General features: G+C 31.9%; 1 protein-coding gene across 1 annotated transcript; it reads left to right on the top strand.

Annotated features, from left to right (window-relative positions):
* Positions 1 to 2775: 2775 nt before the first annotated feature.
* Positions 2776 to 7693, top strand: LOC100804863 (protein PHYTOCHROME KINASE SUBSTRATE 4). Its single transcript, XM_006604236.4, has one exon. The coding sequence runs from the start codon at positions 6097 to 6099 to the stop codon at positions 7561 to 7563; it is 1467 nt and encodes a 488-aa protein (XP_006604299.1). The 5' UTR covers positions 2776 to 6096; the 3' UTR covers positions 7564 to 7693.
* The last annotated feature ends 5216 nt before the right edge of the window (positions 7694 to 12909 follow it).

The raw sequence follows: 12909 nt of genomic DNA, 5'->3' as shown, positions 1-12909 counted from the left end.
TTTTCTCCATATGCAAAATTTCAATTTTATATTTTAAATAGATGAAATTTTAATATTAAACTTTATAGAAAATAATCACAATCTAATTTTAAAATATTAATTAAAAAATATTTTCAATTTTTAATAATTTATAAATATAAAATATTTATAATTTTAACTAAAATTGTTTTGTCTGACCACAACTAGTGATGTTTTTAAACCGACATCAACCAAGGTTATTTTTTGATCGACATCAAATAAGATTTTTTTTGTCAAAGTATGTCAAGAATATTTGTCAGTTGACGTCAGTCGGGACTATTTTTTGGCTAACGTTGGTTGAGTCTATTTTTCAGCCAATGTTGGCTAGATTTTTTTTACCAATGTCGATTAGGGTTTGTTTGGCCGACATCAGCTATGGTATTTTCAAACGACATTGACAAAGGCTATTTTTAGTCAACGTCGACCTAAAAATCCTAACAGACGTTGACAAAAAAAGCTACCCAATATCGGCTAAAAATAGCTTGGTCAATGCCGACCAATAGAACCTACCCGATATCGACCAAAAAACATCATTGTTCAATGTTGGCCAAAAAATTCCTAGTCGAATTTGACTAAAAAAATAGCTCTGACTAATGTCGGACAAAAAATCCTACCCAACATCGGCTTTAAAATAGCATTGGCTGATGTTGGTTAAAAAATAGCTCTAACCGATGTCGACGGAAAAAACTCTAGTGGATGTCGATTATAAGAACCTAATTGCTGTCGACTAAAAATAGTCATGTCCGATGTCGGTCAAAAATATCTAGTTGGTGCTAGCAGAAAAAACCCTAGCCAACATCAACCAAAAAACCTAGCTAATGTGGTTAAGAAATAATTCTGACTAATGTCAGTCAGAAAATCCTAGTCGATGTCAACAAAAAAATCATAACCGACGTCGGCTAAGAAAATCTAGATGACATTGACCAAAACACCCTAGTTGGCATCGGCTAAAAAATAACCTCAGCCAATATTAGCTAAAAAATAGCTTTGGCCGATGTTGGCTAGAAAAACCTAGCTGACGTTGGCTGAAAAATCCTAATAAGTGTTTACTCAAAAGTTAGTCATGACCGATGTCAGTAGAAAAAATCTAGCCAACATTGGTAAAAAAAATCATTGGTCAACATCAACTGAAAAAACATGGATGACAACGATCAAAAAAATCTTTAGCCGACATTAGCAAAAATTTCCCATGATTGACGTCAGTGAGAAAATAGCCCTAACTAACATCATCTAAAAAAAATATCAGTCGATATTGGCAAAAAATAGTTTTGGTTGACATTATATAAAAAAATTCTGACCGAAAAAACCTCGATCAACGTTAGTGAAAAACAACTTATGCCGATATCAACTGTAAAAACTTTAGTCACCCGTAGTTGTGAGTGTTGAGCGAGAAAGAGTCGCGAGCAAGAACGTGAGTTAGAGTAAGCATCTCCGAAAAAAGAATTTCAAATTCTATATTTTTTTAGAGAATTTGAAATCCTACTATTTTAGTCAATCAAAATGATTCATAAAAATACCAAAAAATAAATCTCCTTTCAAATACTTTATCCAAACAAATTATTTTATCATGAATCATTTTAAATTTCTTGAAAAAATAAATTTCCCTACTAAATTACTTCATCCAAACACGCTATTAGAGTTGCCAACGGTGGTGTTGGTGTGTAACAATGATATAGGGTGGTTAGGTAGAGATGGGGCATGGTGGTGTTTGGTGGTTGACCACAGGGATAATTTTGTCTATTTGGATATTTTTGGAGGTGCAAGAAGAACAAAGAAAGGTGTAGGAAGCAAAACCCAACATTTTTAATAGGCCGAGATTGTATTCCCTTGTCATGGATATATAAAAAAAATGTGATGAATGATACTAACCCTATCTTGTGATTTTGTTGTTTTCAATGTTTGGAAATTAAAATGTGTTAGAACATATATTGCTAGCACTACTGAGATTAAAATTAACCTGCAAGGTCTTTCAATGAACAATACTTAGTCAACTTCATAAGCATACTATACGACAATGAATTATCATCCATCAATTCAATGACCTATGAAAGATTTTTTTTTCTAGTTAAAAAAAATTAATTTGCAATTGACATTAGTATGTAATACCAAGTACATTTTTTTATAATCCAAGATTTATACCCTCTTCTCAAAAAAAATTCCTTTTATCACTTAGCAATTTATTTATCAAAATTGTATTCATGTGTAAATTTTGTAGTAAATATATAGAGAGAAAGAGAATAAAGTGTGTAAGATAAGATAGTTGATATGATGAAAAAAATAATATAGTATTATATAAATTTATTGAATGAATATAACTTTTAATTGTCTCTCCTCTCTTAAGATGCATGTATATTTGTTAAGAACGTGAAAAAATATTTTTATACAAAATATTACCCAAAATGGGAATAAATAATAATAAATGTGTCTGACACATTCCCTCTCCCTAGCTTTTCCTTTATAGTGCTTTATTTAGGTTAGAAATGAAATAGAGAAGAAATAAATAAAAAGGAAAAGAATATATAATAAAAGAGAAATAGGACAATAAATATTGTTTGGATGAATTAAAATAAGTATAAAAAAATCAAATCATAAAATCTCTAATTGTGAAAGAGTAGGAAAAAATTGATTGATTATTAAAATAAAAACTATACCAATAAAAAACTAAACTAAACTAAACTTAAACTTTTTATAACATAAAATTATTTATTATTTTTATGTTAGAAAAAGTTGTTTAATTTAAAAAATGCAGCACACATTTCCCCAATTTCATGACACTTTAGAGGGGAAATTTTCAATAAGTAAGACACACAAAAAAAATCTTGCTTTTATAATATTTTTATCCTATCTCTATCTTGTTAATTTAGACTCAAACATGGGTTTAGGCTTTGAGCGAGTTTTTGGACTTTGAGGGAATGTTTGAGCTTGAATGAGTGTGTAATTCAGTAATTGTTTGGAGTTAGCATTTTGCCATTTGGGCAAGGAATACTGCAACAGTTCAACCACCAAATGAGCTGTAGTTTTTTAAAAACATCAAGAAATGAACTTATTTTATTAATGAACCGCGCTTATTTCTGTCGGTTGAGCCTAAAAATGTCAGGCTCGACTCAACTCATCTCAGTTCCACTCCTTATATAAAATTCTTAGTTCATCATCTTATCACCATTATAATGTGGAACATTGTAATATTGTATTCCACACTCACGAGTGGTTCACCATCATAAGCATCCACGATCTGTGTCAAGTTCATACAGTATGAATATTGTATTCCACACTCACGTGTGGTTCACCATCATCATAAGCATCTACGATCGGTGTCAATTTTATACAGTATGAATTTAGTATTCCACACTCACGTGTGGTTTACCATCATAAGCATCGATCTACGATCTGTGTCAAGTTCATACAATATGACATCATTCTTACACAAAATAGATCTTTGTTTAGAATATTTAGTTTTCATTCATAAAATATATAGCCCTCAGCACTAATAGCTTCTCTCACAAAACAGATCTTTTTGTAGAATCTTTTAGAATTTGTGTGTAAAAATCAAATTACTACTATCACCAGTATGTAGGAGTTAATCTCTTAAAACACAAAAGCTTGTAGGAGTTAACTGGGAAAAATTGATTATCATGTGAGACAAGAAAATACAAATGTGAACATGAAAAAATTATGATGTTCAGTTTCTTGTTGGGGTTGATGAGGATCAATTAATGGAAAATACCATGCTTATGACAACTATAGAAACCGTTAACTGTAACATCAATGGGAAATTCTTAAAGAAGTCAGGTATGTGTAGAGACTAGAGACTAATTTTTCCCTAACCAACCATTAAGGACATGGCATATTGTAGTAAGGGTTCTGGCTTTTGCTCACCTAGATTGTTTGCAACCTCTTCATACCCTCCTAATATTTTAATTCTGTCTCTTTCTTTTCTTTCCTTTTCTTTTTTATCATGTTACCTGATAATATTTATCCATCCCCCTTTCCTGTTTCTGTATGAAATAATTATTCTCCATTATAAAAAGGCAGTTAGGGATGGAACAAAAGAGAGAAATACAAACATCAATGCAATAAAATAATATTCAAGAATTGGAATATTACATATGCCACATTATCCCCCTATTATAATTATAAATGTAAAATGTTAGGCTTTAAAGCTTCAACAAGAACAGGTTTTGGAAAGTCTCCTCAAGCTTCTATGTTATTTTCACACACACAATGTACATACTAAGATGATCCTGTGAGAGAATCTTATTCCCCCACCTAACAGGATTACCAAGAAGAAAGAAGAAACCAAAAAAGAAGATAAAAAACAGTAACACCACAAGAAATTAGTAGTGCTCTGCATCATGTGCAAAAGACAGCATCCTTTTCACTAAAGGGACAGTAACATCAATTTGTATTATTCAGCAATATCAACCAAGCTAAATTTTGTAAAGGAAAAGAGATTGATAACGAGTTAGAGATTTGTCGAGTGAAAACATTATATTATGTTATCTGATAGAAAGAATGTGACCAAAATCTTGTTCCTAAGGCAAAATGAGGACCACCACCTGCTCAAGAGCCATGCATAACTTGTCTAAAGGCAGGCAGTAAAGCAGTCCATGTTACCTAGAAGGTTAATGGTGGCCCACCATGCACTGCTTCCAAAACCAATCCACCTCTGATAATTGATTGGGTACCCATAAAGACAGTTCTTTATGGTCTCCCAAGAGTTCAGACATACCTTCATCCCTAAATGTCAAATGCAATGGACCCTCACTCATTCACGTTGCTACCTGGCTGATGTTTGATGTCAGATAGGACGTGCTTCTTTGCCTACTTTATTCAATCAGCACCACCAAACTTATCAGGCGGCCTCATCCAAGAGGAAACTTAGAAAATAAGGAAAAGAACGGGAGAAACAGTCACAGATCTTGAGTTGGGAAACAATCCATCAAGGAAAAAAGTGATTCAAGCAATTTTTATGTCTCTCAAATAGTAAACTTAATTGTCCTGGACTCTGGAGTCTTATTGAAGCTCTTAAAGAGCCATACAGCATGGACCTAACTTTCTTCTGTCATTCCAAGATGAGTTATAGCAATAAAAGAGGTCAATAATTAATTCAAAGTGCTTAAAATGTCTGTATCATATATCAACATAAAGTCCTAAAGCAACATTAGTTATATTTTGACAATAGCTTACTGTATTATATGTATAATAGCTCTACCTACCAATGGAATTTGAGGTGTAGCATCCAGTTTGTTGCACACATTCATAACTATCTGATACACTACAACTAAGAATCCAAGAAGCGTTGTCAAGATCTAGTACATCTCTATTTCAATAAACTGTACCTGATAGAAATTTTACAAGCATGGAGAATCATCAACCTATTAAATTGGAGAAATGTTAATTATACTTCAACTCCGTACAACATTTCATACAAGAGTTTTGTATGTGATAAGATGCATGATGTAATGGAGAAAAGTAACTTGGTGGAAGTGTTGTAAAAAAATGTGTTGCATGAAACTATGAATAATATAACTCCTAAAATTGTGTAGAAAAAGTAAATACTTTTCTTGTTGTACCCTTTTTTTAACTGCTCTATGTCAGTCCAAACTACTGTTAACTTTAGCCTACAAATCGAAAGGCATCGAACTTTTTCTCAATGATTAACTCTGTAGACAGAGATAGCTACTAACAGATGGCCATGATGCATCCAAATGATGAAGTATCACACATAATTGGCCATTCCATCACTCTATCTACACAGATATCATAATCTAGTCATGACATTCCGCTTTAAAAATTCAGACTTTTGTTGTTTACTCCTAATACACCGAGAAAGTGAGTGAGTCAGATCATAGGTTGGGGGGAATTTGTTTCATTACAGAGGCAAGAAAAATAAAAAATTAAAAAAAGGAAGAGAAGGGCATACGATGTTTCTAGTTTTTACAGCCTCATAATTGATCAGTGTCAGTACAAGTGAGAACAGAGACCTCAGCACATATATATCAAGCACAAGGAATTCCAAATGCAACAACAGCTCAGTTTTTTCAGTTGCAAAAACATATTTTATTGGAAAGAGCGATAATGATGAAGACGGTGAGAGATAGAGATGCTTCTTTCTCATCCTATCTCAGACCAGGTAACAAGGCAACAACAATTACTGCTGCTCCTCTTGAAGATGCCACCACTGAGCTTAGCATCTTCGATGCTCGCAAATACTTCAACGATGACGACGACAATGACAACAATAACAACATTCAAAAGGTTAGCATCAGCAGAGTCTCTCCCATGGAGAGAATTCCAGAGAGGGGTGATGTCACCATCACAGAAGCCACCAGATACTCCTCTGCTTCATCTTCTGTGGACAGCTACGCCCACATTAGAAACTACAGAGGGCGTTCCTTCCACGTGGTAACTCCAACGGCTTCCTCAGAAGCCAGCTGGAACAGCCAAACAGGGTTGCTATCTCACCCTCCAGGTGCAATCCCCGTCTCAATGCAAAACCCTCAAAACCCTAAAAACCTCCAAAACCCCAAACTCTCCAAATCAATTTGGCTCCTGAGGCGAAAATGCCCATGCACGGGGAAAAAATCAGTTCGAGTCAAAGAATCAACACAAGAATCAAAAACTCAGATATCACAACAAGAAAGAGATACCGAACATCACAACAACAACAACGTTCGTAATCACATCACACCGAATAATTGGATTCTGAATCAAACACCAGCACTGGCACCAGCACCGGCAACAGCAACAATTATCGCTGCAAAATCGCAACGATTTCATAATTCCAACTCTCACAGAGTTGTTAGCTCCGTGAGAGTTCCGTTCACGGACGGATTCACTTTCCCTGTGCTAAACCCTAACAATCCAATCACGAAACTAAAGCTCGCGAACGTAAACGGCATCGTCGAGGAAGATCCACCGCGTGAATCCCTGGAGGTTTTCCATCCGCCGGACGAGCCGTCTCCAAATCCGTCGCCGAAGCAACTCAACTATCCATTACCGGCGAAGGCGCGAGTCGTCGTGGAAGACGACGCCGCGAGCGACGCGAGCTCCGATCTCTTCGAGATCGAGAGCTTCTCCACCGCGACACAGTCAACCTACCCCGCCGCGTACCGCCGCAACAGCAGAGACTCGTTCGACGAAGCCGCCGCCGCCGCCGCCGCCTCCAGCACCGCCACCGCGACAGGATTCTTCTACGGCCGAAGAAGCATGGAAGAAGGTTCAACAACTCAAACGATAACCGAATGGTACGAACCGAGCGAGGCGAGCATCGAGTGGAGCGTGACCACCGCGGAGGGACACGACGAGGCCATTTCCAATGGCGTGGCCGTGGAAGAAAAGTGGAAGCGGAAAGGTGGAAACGGTTTGTTGGTGAGCTGTCGGTGCGAGAAGGCGGTTAGCGTGGGGCCGCAGCCGGTGAAATGTGGATCAGAGGGACAGAGAAACGCCACGTCAGCATCAGATGTGAACGTGATTGGGAGTATAAACAAGCCACCACGGGGTCACCGCAACGCACCTCGCGTGTCGCTTGCTTTGGCGACATAGCCATGCACCTTCTCTTCCGCGCGCGCTTTTTTCCGTTTTGTTTGTTTCTTCCTCCGTTTTAAATTATTCTGTCGCCTTTTGTTTCCCTGTTCCATTTATATATATCCGTTGGGCTCACGTTCTTTTATTATCCGAGATATGATGCTTTAATTTTCTTATGTTGCATACAATTATTTCCTTCATTAACACCACAACAAATTGCTACCATTGAAGGACTATTTGTTTTAGCATTCAAATCTGTGGCATGCACCCATTAAAAAAGAAAGAAAACCTACACAGTGGAATTTGAACTTAACTGCATAAATTTTCCCTAGTCGTATACAATAACAATACTACCCGTCTCCATGTGCTCCATATATATATCAAGTTGCAACTTTAATCCACATCCTCACATTCACTTATACTTATATATCCATACTCATATTTGTAACATCTGACTTGTGACCTGCACTTTTAAATAATAATAAAATATTAATTAAAAAAATCACTACAAATAAACCAAAAATTTACTCTTAAATAATCCTAACATAATATTAAAAATAAACAAATATAACATTAATTCATTTAACCTTAAGTCATAAATAAACAACATTACAAAGATAAATTATTAAATAAGTATAAATTTACGCTACTAATTTAAATCACTAAATAACACAAAATATTAAATATTACAAAATCAAGATATATTCATTGAATAAGAAATCAGACTTATAAACTTTTGTAATTTTTTTAAAATTTTAATCAATAAGATAAAATATATTTAAAAGAGAATGTTTATAGTATTTTTCATGTTAAAAAATTGAATGATAGACATCTGAAAGTTATTTGACACCATAAAAAAAGAGAAGGGACAAAAGTATAAATAAAATAGATAAATAATATGATGTGATAAAAAAAATTGTTAATGACTCACTCAAATTTACAGAATGGAAGATGCTTATCAATCATTATTATACAATAGCACAAAGCAATGTATGCAAATTACCGACCTTCATAAAGATTTGAAAATAATAAATAATTAAACATATATAAGGAGAGTGTTAGGAGCATATTTTTTATGTATTTTTTGGGTGAATTTTTATTATTAATAAAATTATATAATTATAAGTGGAACTCATTAAATAAGAAGCAAGCCTACCACATTTTGTATTTTTTTAATAAATTTTGTAAAATAAAAAGTGTATCTAAAAGAGTGTGCTTGGAAGAAAAACATATGATGCTTATATGTGGACCACGTAAATTAAATGGTATATATGTCTAGCATACGTAATAACGACATGTAGAATTGAGTGTGGGTCCTATTAATATTAGATCTAATACAAAATCACGTGGCATTGGTTAGTACATTTGAATTCTATATGTATTAATTAATGGAACGCAAAAAATTCTTTATGTGTGTAGGAATTATATGGTGTACAATCACCCGACAACTCATATGCACATGAAAAAGAAAAGCTAGACAATTCATTTGCTAGTTGAAATTCAAAATGTTATTCTATAGTTGAATTTTTATTTATTTTTATTTTACATTTACTTTTCATGAAAAAGAAAATATGAATTTCTTCATCTCTGTTTAAAAATGAAAAGAAAACAAATCTAAGAATAATATTATCAATATATATAATAAATCTCGATTATTTTATTGATTGAATGTTTGGTGTGCTTTCTGATCATAAGGAATCAATTAAAATGACTTCTCTTGATACATAGTAGGAGCCGTACGTAGGAGATAGATATTGACATATCTCTCGTGATTATAATTATTGGTGTTATTGATAAACTTCGAAAGTTTCATTATTAGTGCTGAGAACTGAATATGACCTAATTTGTAATATTTAAAATTATTTGTCTATACAAAATAAATAAAAAATGTAAGAAAACAAAACCAGTTAAGAAAAAAAACGTGCTTACTAATTAGACGACTGTTAGATCCTTAGAGCTTACCTATTGTGGTTAATTATTAGTATTTTAGGTATGTCTTACATAGTTGTAAGAGTGAATTCTCCTCAAAAAAAAAGTGGGTATTCCTTATGGCCTTTAATTATCATCTCTCTTAATCAAATTTTCTTTGTTGTTGATTAAAAAACCTCTAGATACTAGCATTAATATCGTTATACCCCTAAAGTTTATCCATTATCAATTAAGTAATTTCTTTAAATATTTAACGTAATTATATATACCTAGAATACTCCAACTTGAGACTATTATTTAAGGTGAAACAATTTCAGGCTAATTGATTTACACGTTGGTTATTAATCTCTCTATATATTAAATAGATTTTTATTATTATTTTATTGATTTTATATGGTTGTTTGTGGTTTGCTTTCTAATCGTGGGAATTAAGTAAGATGACTTCCTTGATAGTAGGAGCCGTACGTATGGAGATAGATATTGACATACCAATCGTGATAATAATTAATGTTGTTATTGATAAACTTTGAAATTTTCATTATTAGTGATAAAAAAATACTTAATGCAGTAAAAAAAAGAGTATGATTTAATTTGTACTATTTAAAATATATATTTATATAAAATTTAAAGTATATATTAAAATATAATGTTACACGATTTATAAATATAAGCTGAACTAACTAACTAACTATATATATATATATATACATATATATATATATATATATATTAATTAGCTGTACTTATATAACATATTTTTAAGAACTTTTAGTACAATGATATTCCATTTATTAGGAGCCATGAGCTCTCAAAGTCGGCTTTTTAACCCAAGGGTAACTTTTTTTGAAAATCACTAAATGAGAGTAGTTTTTGAATTAATTCTCATGTAGGAATAAAGTATAAAAGTAGTCACGACTTAATAGAAGTAATAAATTTTTATACGAAATCTAATTATAAGGTTATATCTTTTAAAACTGAAGTTGTATAAAGATTTATGACTTATCTTTAAATAAAAATTAATTCAAAAAGTATTTTCATTTGGTAATTTTGAAAAAACAATCTCCCAAATGATTAAAAAAATATCTCTCATTGAGAAAGAAGCAAATGAGAAATGAATATGTTAGAGTTTCCTTAATGGATTCTTTCCCATAATCAATTAATTAAAGTTGACGTGATTAGTTGGAGTAATTTTATTTTTATTTATAACTCAATTATTTAATTCATTCTAATTAAAAAAAATATTAATTCATTTAATAAGCAATAAATTTATCTTAAATTTATATATATATTTTAAAACTATTAGTGTTATTAATGTTTTTTTCTCTCTTCTAAATATTTTTTAATATTATGAAGTAGTTCTTATAAAAAGTAATGAACAGAAGTTCTAATTTGAATCTTATATATAAAAACTAACTTACTAATTATTAAGACACCATGGAATAATGTTACGTATATCAACAAAATAGTAATAGGTTCAATATAGGAAGTTATATTTCAGCTTTTGTTATAGAAGAAGCTAATTTTTCAGGCACCATGCATCTTCAAAACAAACAGAGAGAATGAATGATCTAATTGTATATGTCTTTCGTTTTAGTTTCTAACAAGAATTTTATTACTTTTAAGACAAAAATAGGTGCAACACTATATACATTTTTTAACACGTGTACTGTTACAGCTAAAATCAGTATCGAAATCAATCAAAACCAAATAATGTTATCTCACATGGCTTAACAGGGCATCCTTTAACTTTGCTCTGTGCATGGGGCTCAGAATTCTTCAAACTAGAGCGATGCTCCTAATTACCAAGGCATACATACATGCATCTTGCATAAAAAAATTGGTTTATATGTTGTTTCTTCTTAAATTGTTCTCATACTGTTCCTTCAAAATAAATTGGTTTATATGTTGTCTCTTCTTAAATTGTTCTCATACTGTTCCTTCAAAATGACTATTTTGAGAGTTGTACATGTATTAATATTAACACAACTCTCAAAAGTTAAAACGACATTATTTTGAAGGAAAAAAATAACAGGTCTCTTGCATCAAATTAATGGATAAAACACTGGATAAATATTTATTACTTTTTTCTATGATATTAAATCTTTTTTTGAAAAAATAGATACGTTGTGACAATGCAACATATTTCTATACTATCATGTCAAACATAATTTCTAACAAATTGATAATATAAAATGGTAACTAATGATGATGGATACTCATTAAATTCTATCTGTTCGGGTTTTTATAATAATTCTATTCGAGACACAGTGGATATCAAGGATATGTACGTAAAATGAAAAGAAATGAAATAAAAATAAATTAAGATGAAATATTTGAATTGAATTAGAATGTAAAAATGTAAATCTCATCTTATTTTTACGTTTCATTTTTTCTTCTTTTTTATTTTGTTTCAACTCAAACGAAAAGACCTAAATCTAAATATCCCTTCCATCAATGATTCAAATGTTGATTCATCACTTTCCAGCTTTTCTTCCTTAGCTTTCTCTTTCAGATACCATCTAGATGTTAAAGTGTTCGATCATCAATAATTATCAAAAATTTAAGCACTGTGGAGATATTGGAGTGGTTAATGATAATAAAAAATAATATAAATACAAATTAATATGTGTAAGTGAGTGTGTGAATCATGCATTATTTAAAATTAAATGTGGGAAAGTGATTTGTGGCCACATTTACAGCTCGTGGATTTAGGACTAGACGTGAGGAGTGGATTATGCGGCAGCATCATTAGTTGAGCAAAATCTAACTCAATGCACTATTGGTTGACATGTAATGGACATAATAATGCATGAGAACTATTCACCACTTTGAATTTGAAGTGAAAGGGACGTGAGAGACTTACCTGGGTCCATTTAGATCGTCACAAAAAGAAAACAGAATCATTTTAAAGGGCATTCTTGACACTGTCACTGCCAGAGCCTATTGGTAATTGTATTAAATGTGTCAATTTTTTTGATACATTTTAATCACGTGGAGGCTCATAATGAGAACAAGTATTTAATATCTTGATTTTAATTAATGTAAATTGATTCCCAACAACAACAGCTATATAAAGAGGTGTCGTCGGTTGGATTGAGGATAGGTTTAAGTCTCTTTTTTTATTCTATTTTATGAATTGAATGTTGGAGATTTCACGTTTTTTATTCTATTTTATGAATTCAACCTTGGACATTTCACCTAGATTAATAATAGGAACAAAGTAATATATATAAATGGAGTAACTTTTACTTTACAAGTTATTTTTTTTAAAGTTGAATTAGATCTAAAATTTATATTTTAAAATAGTATTTGTTGTTGGACCAATCATGTTATCTAATATCGAGTAGTCATTGGATAACTCACAAATATTTAATCCCGTAAATTTTACATTTGAGATGTTTAATCCTCAACATGAGAAGATATATTAAAGATCAC

Source organism: Glycine max, chromosome 19, assembly GCF_000004515.6.
Source record: "Glycine max cultivar Williams 82 chromosome 19, Glycine_max_v4.0, whole genome shotgun sequence".
In the NCBI taxonomy this organism is placed as follows: domain Eukaryota; kingdom Viridiplantae; phylum Streptophyta; class Magnoliopsida; order Fabales; family Fabaceae; genus Glycine; species Glycine max.
The sequence above is the reverse complement of the archived record's forward strand: the minus strand, read 5'-3'. Positions and strand labels throughout refer to the sequence as shown.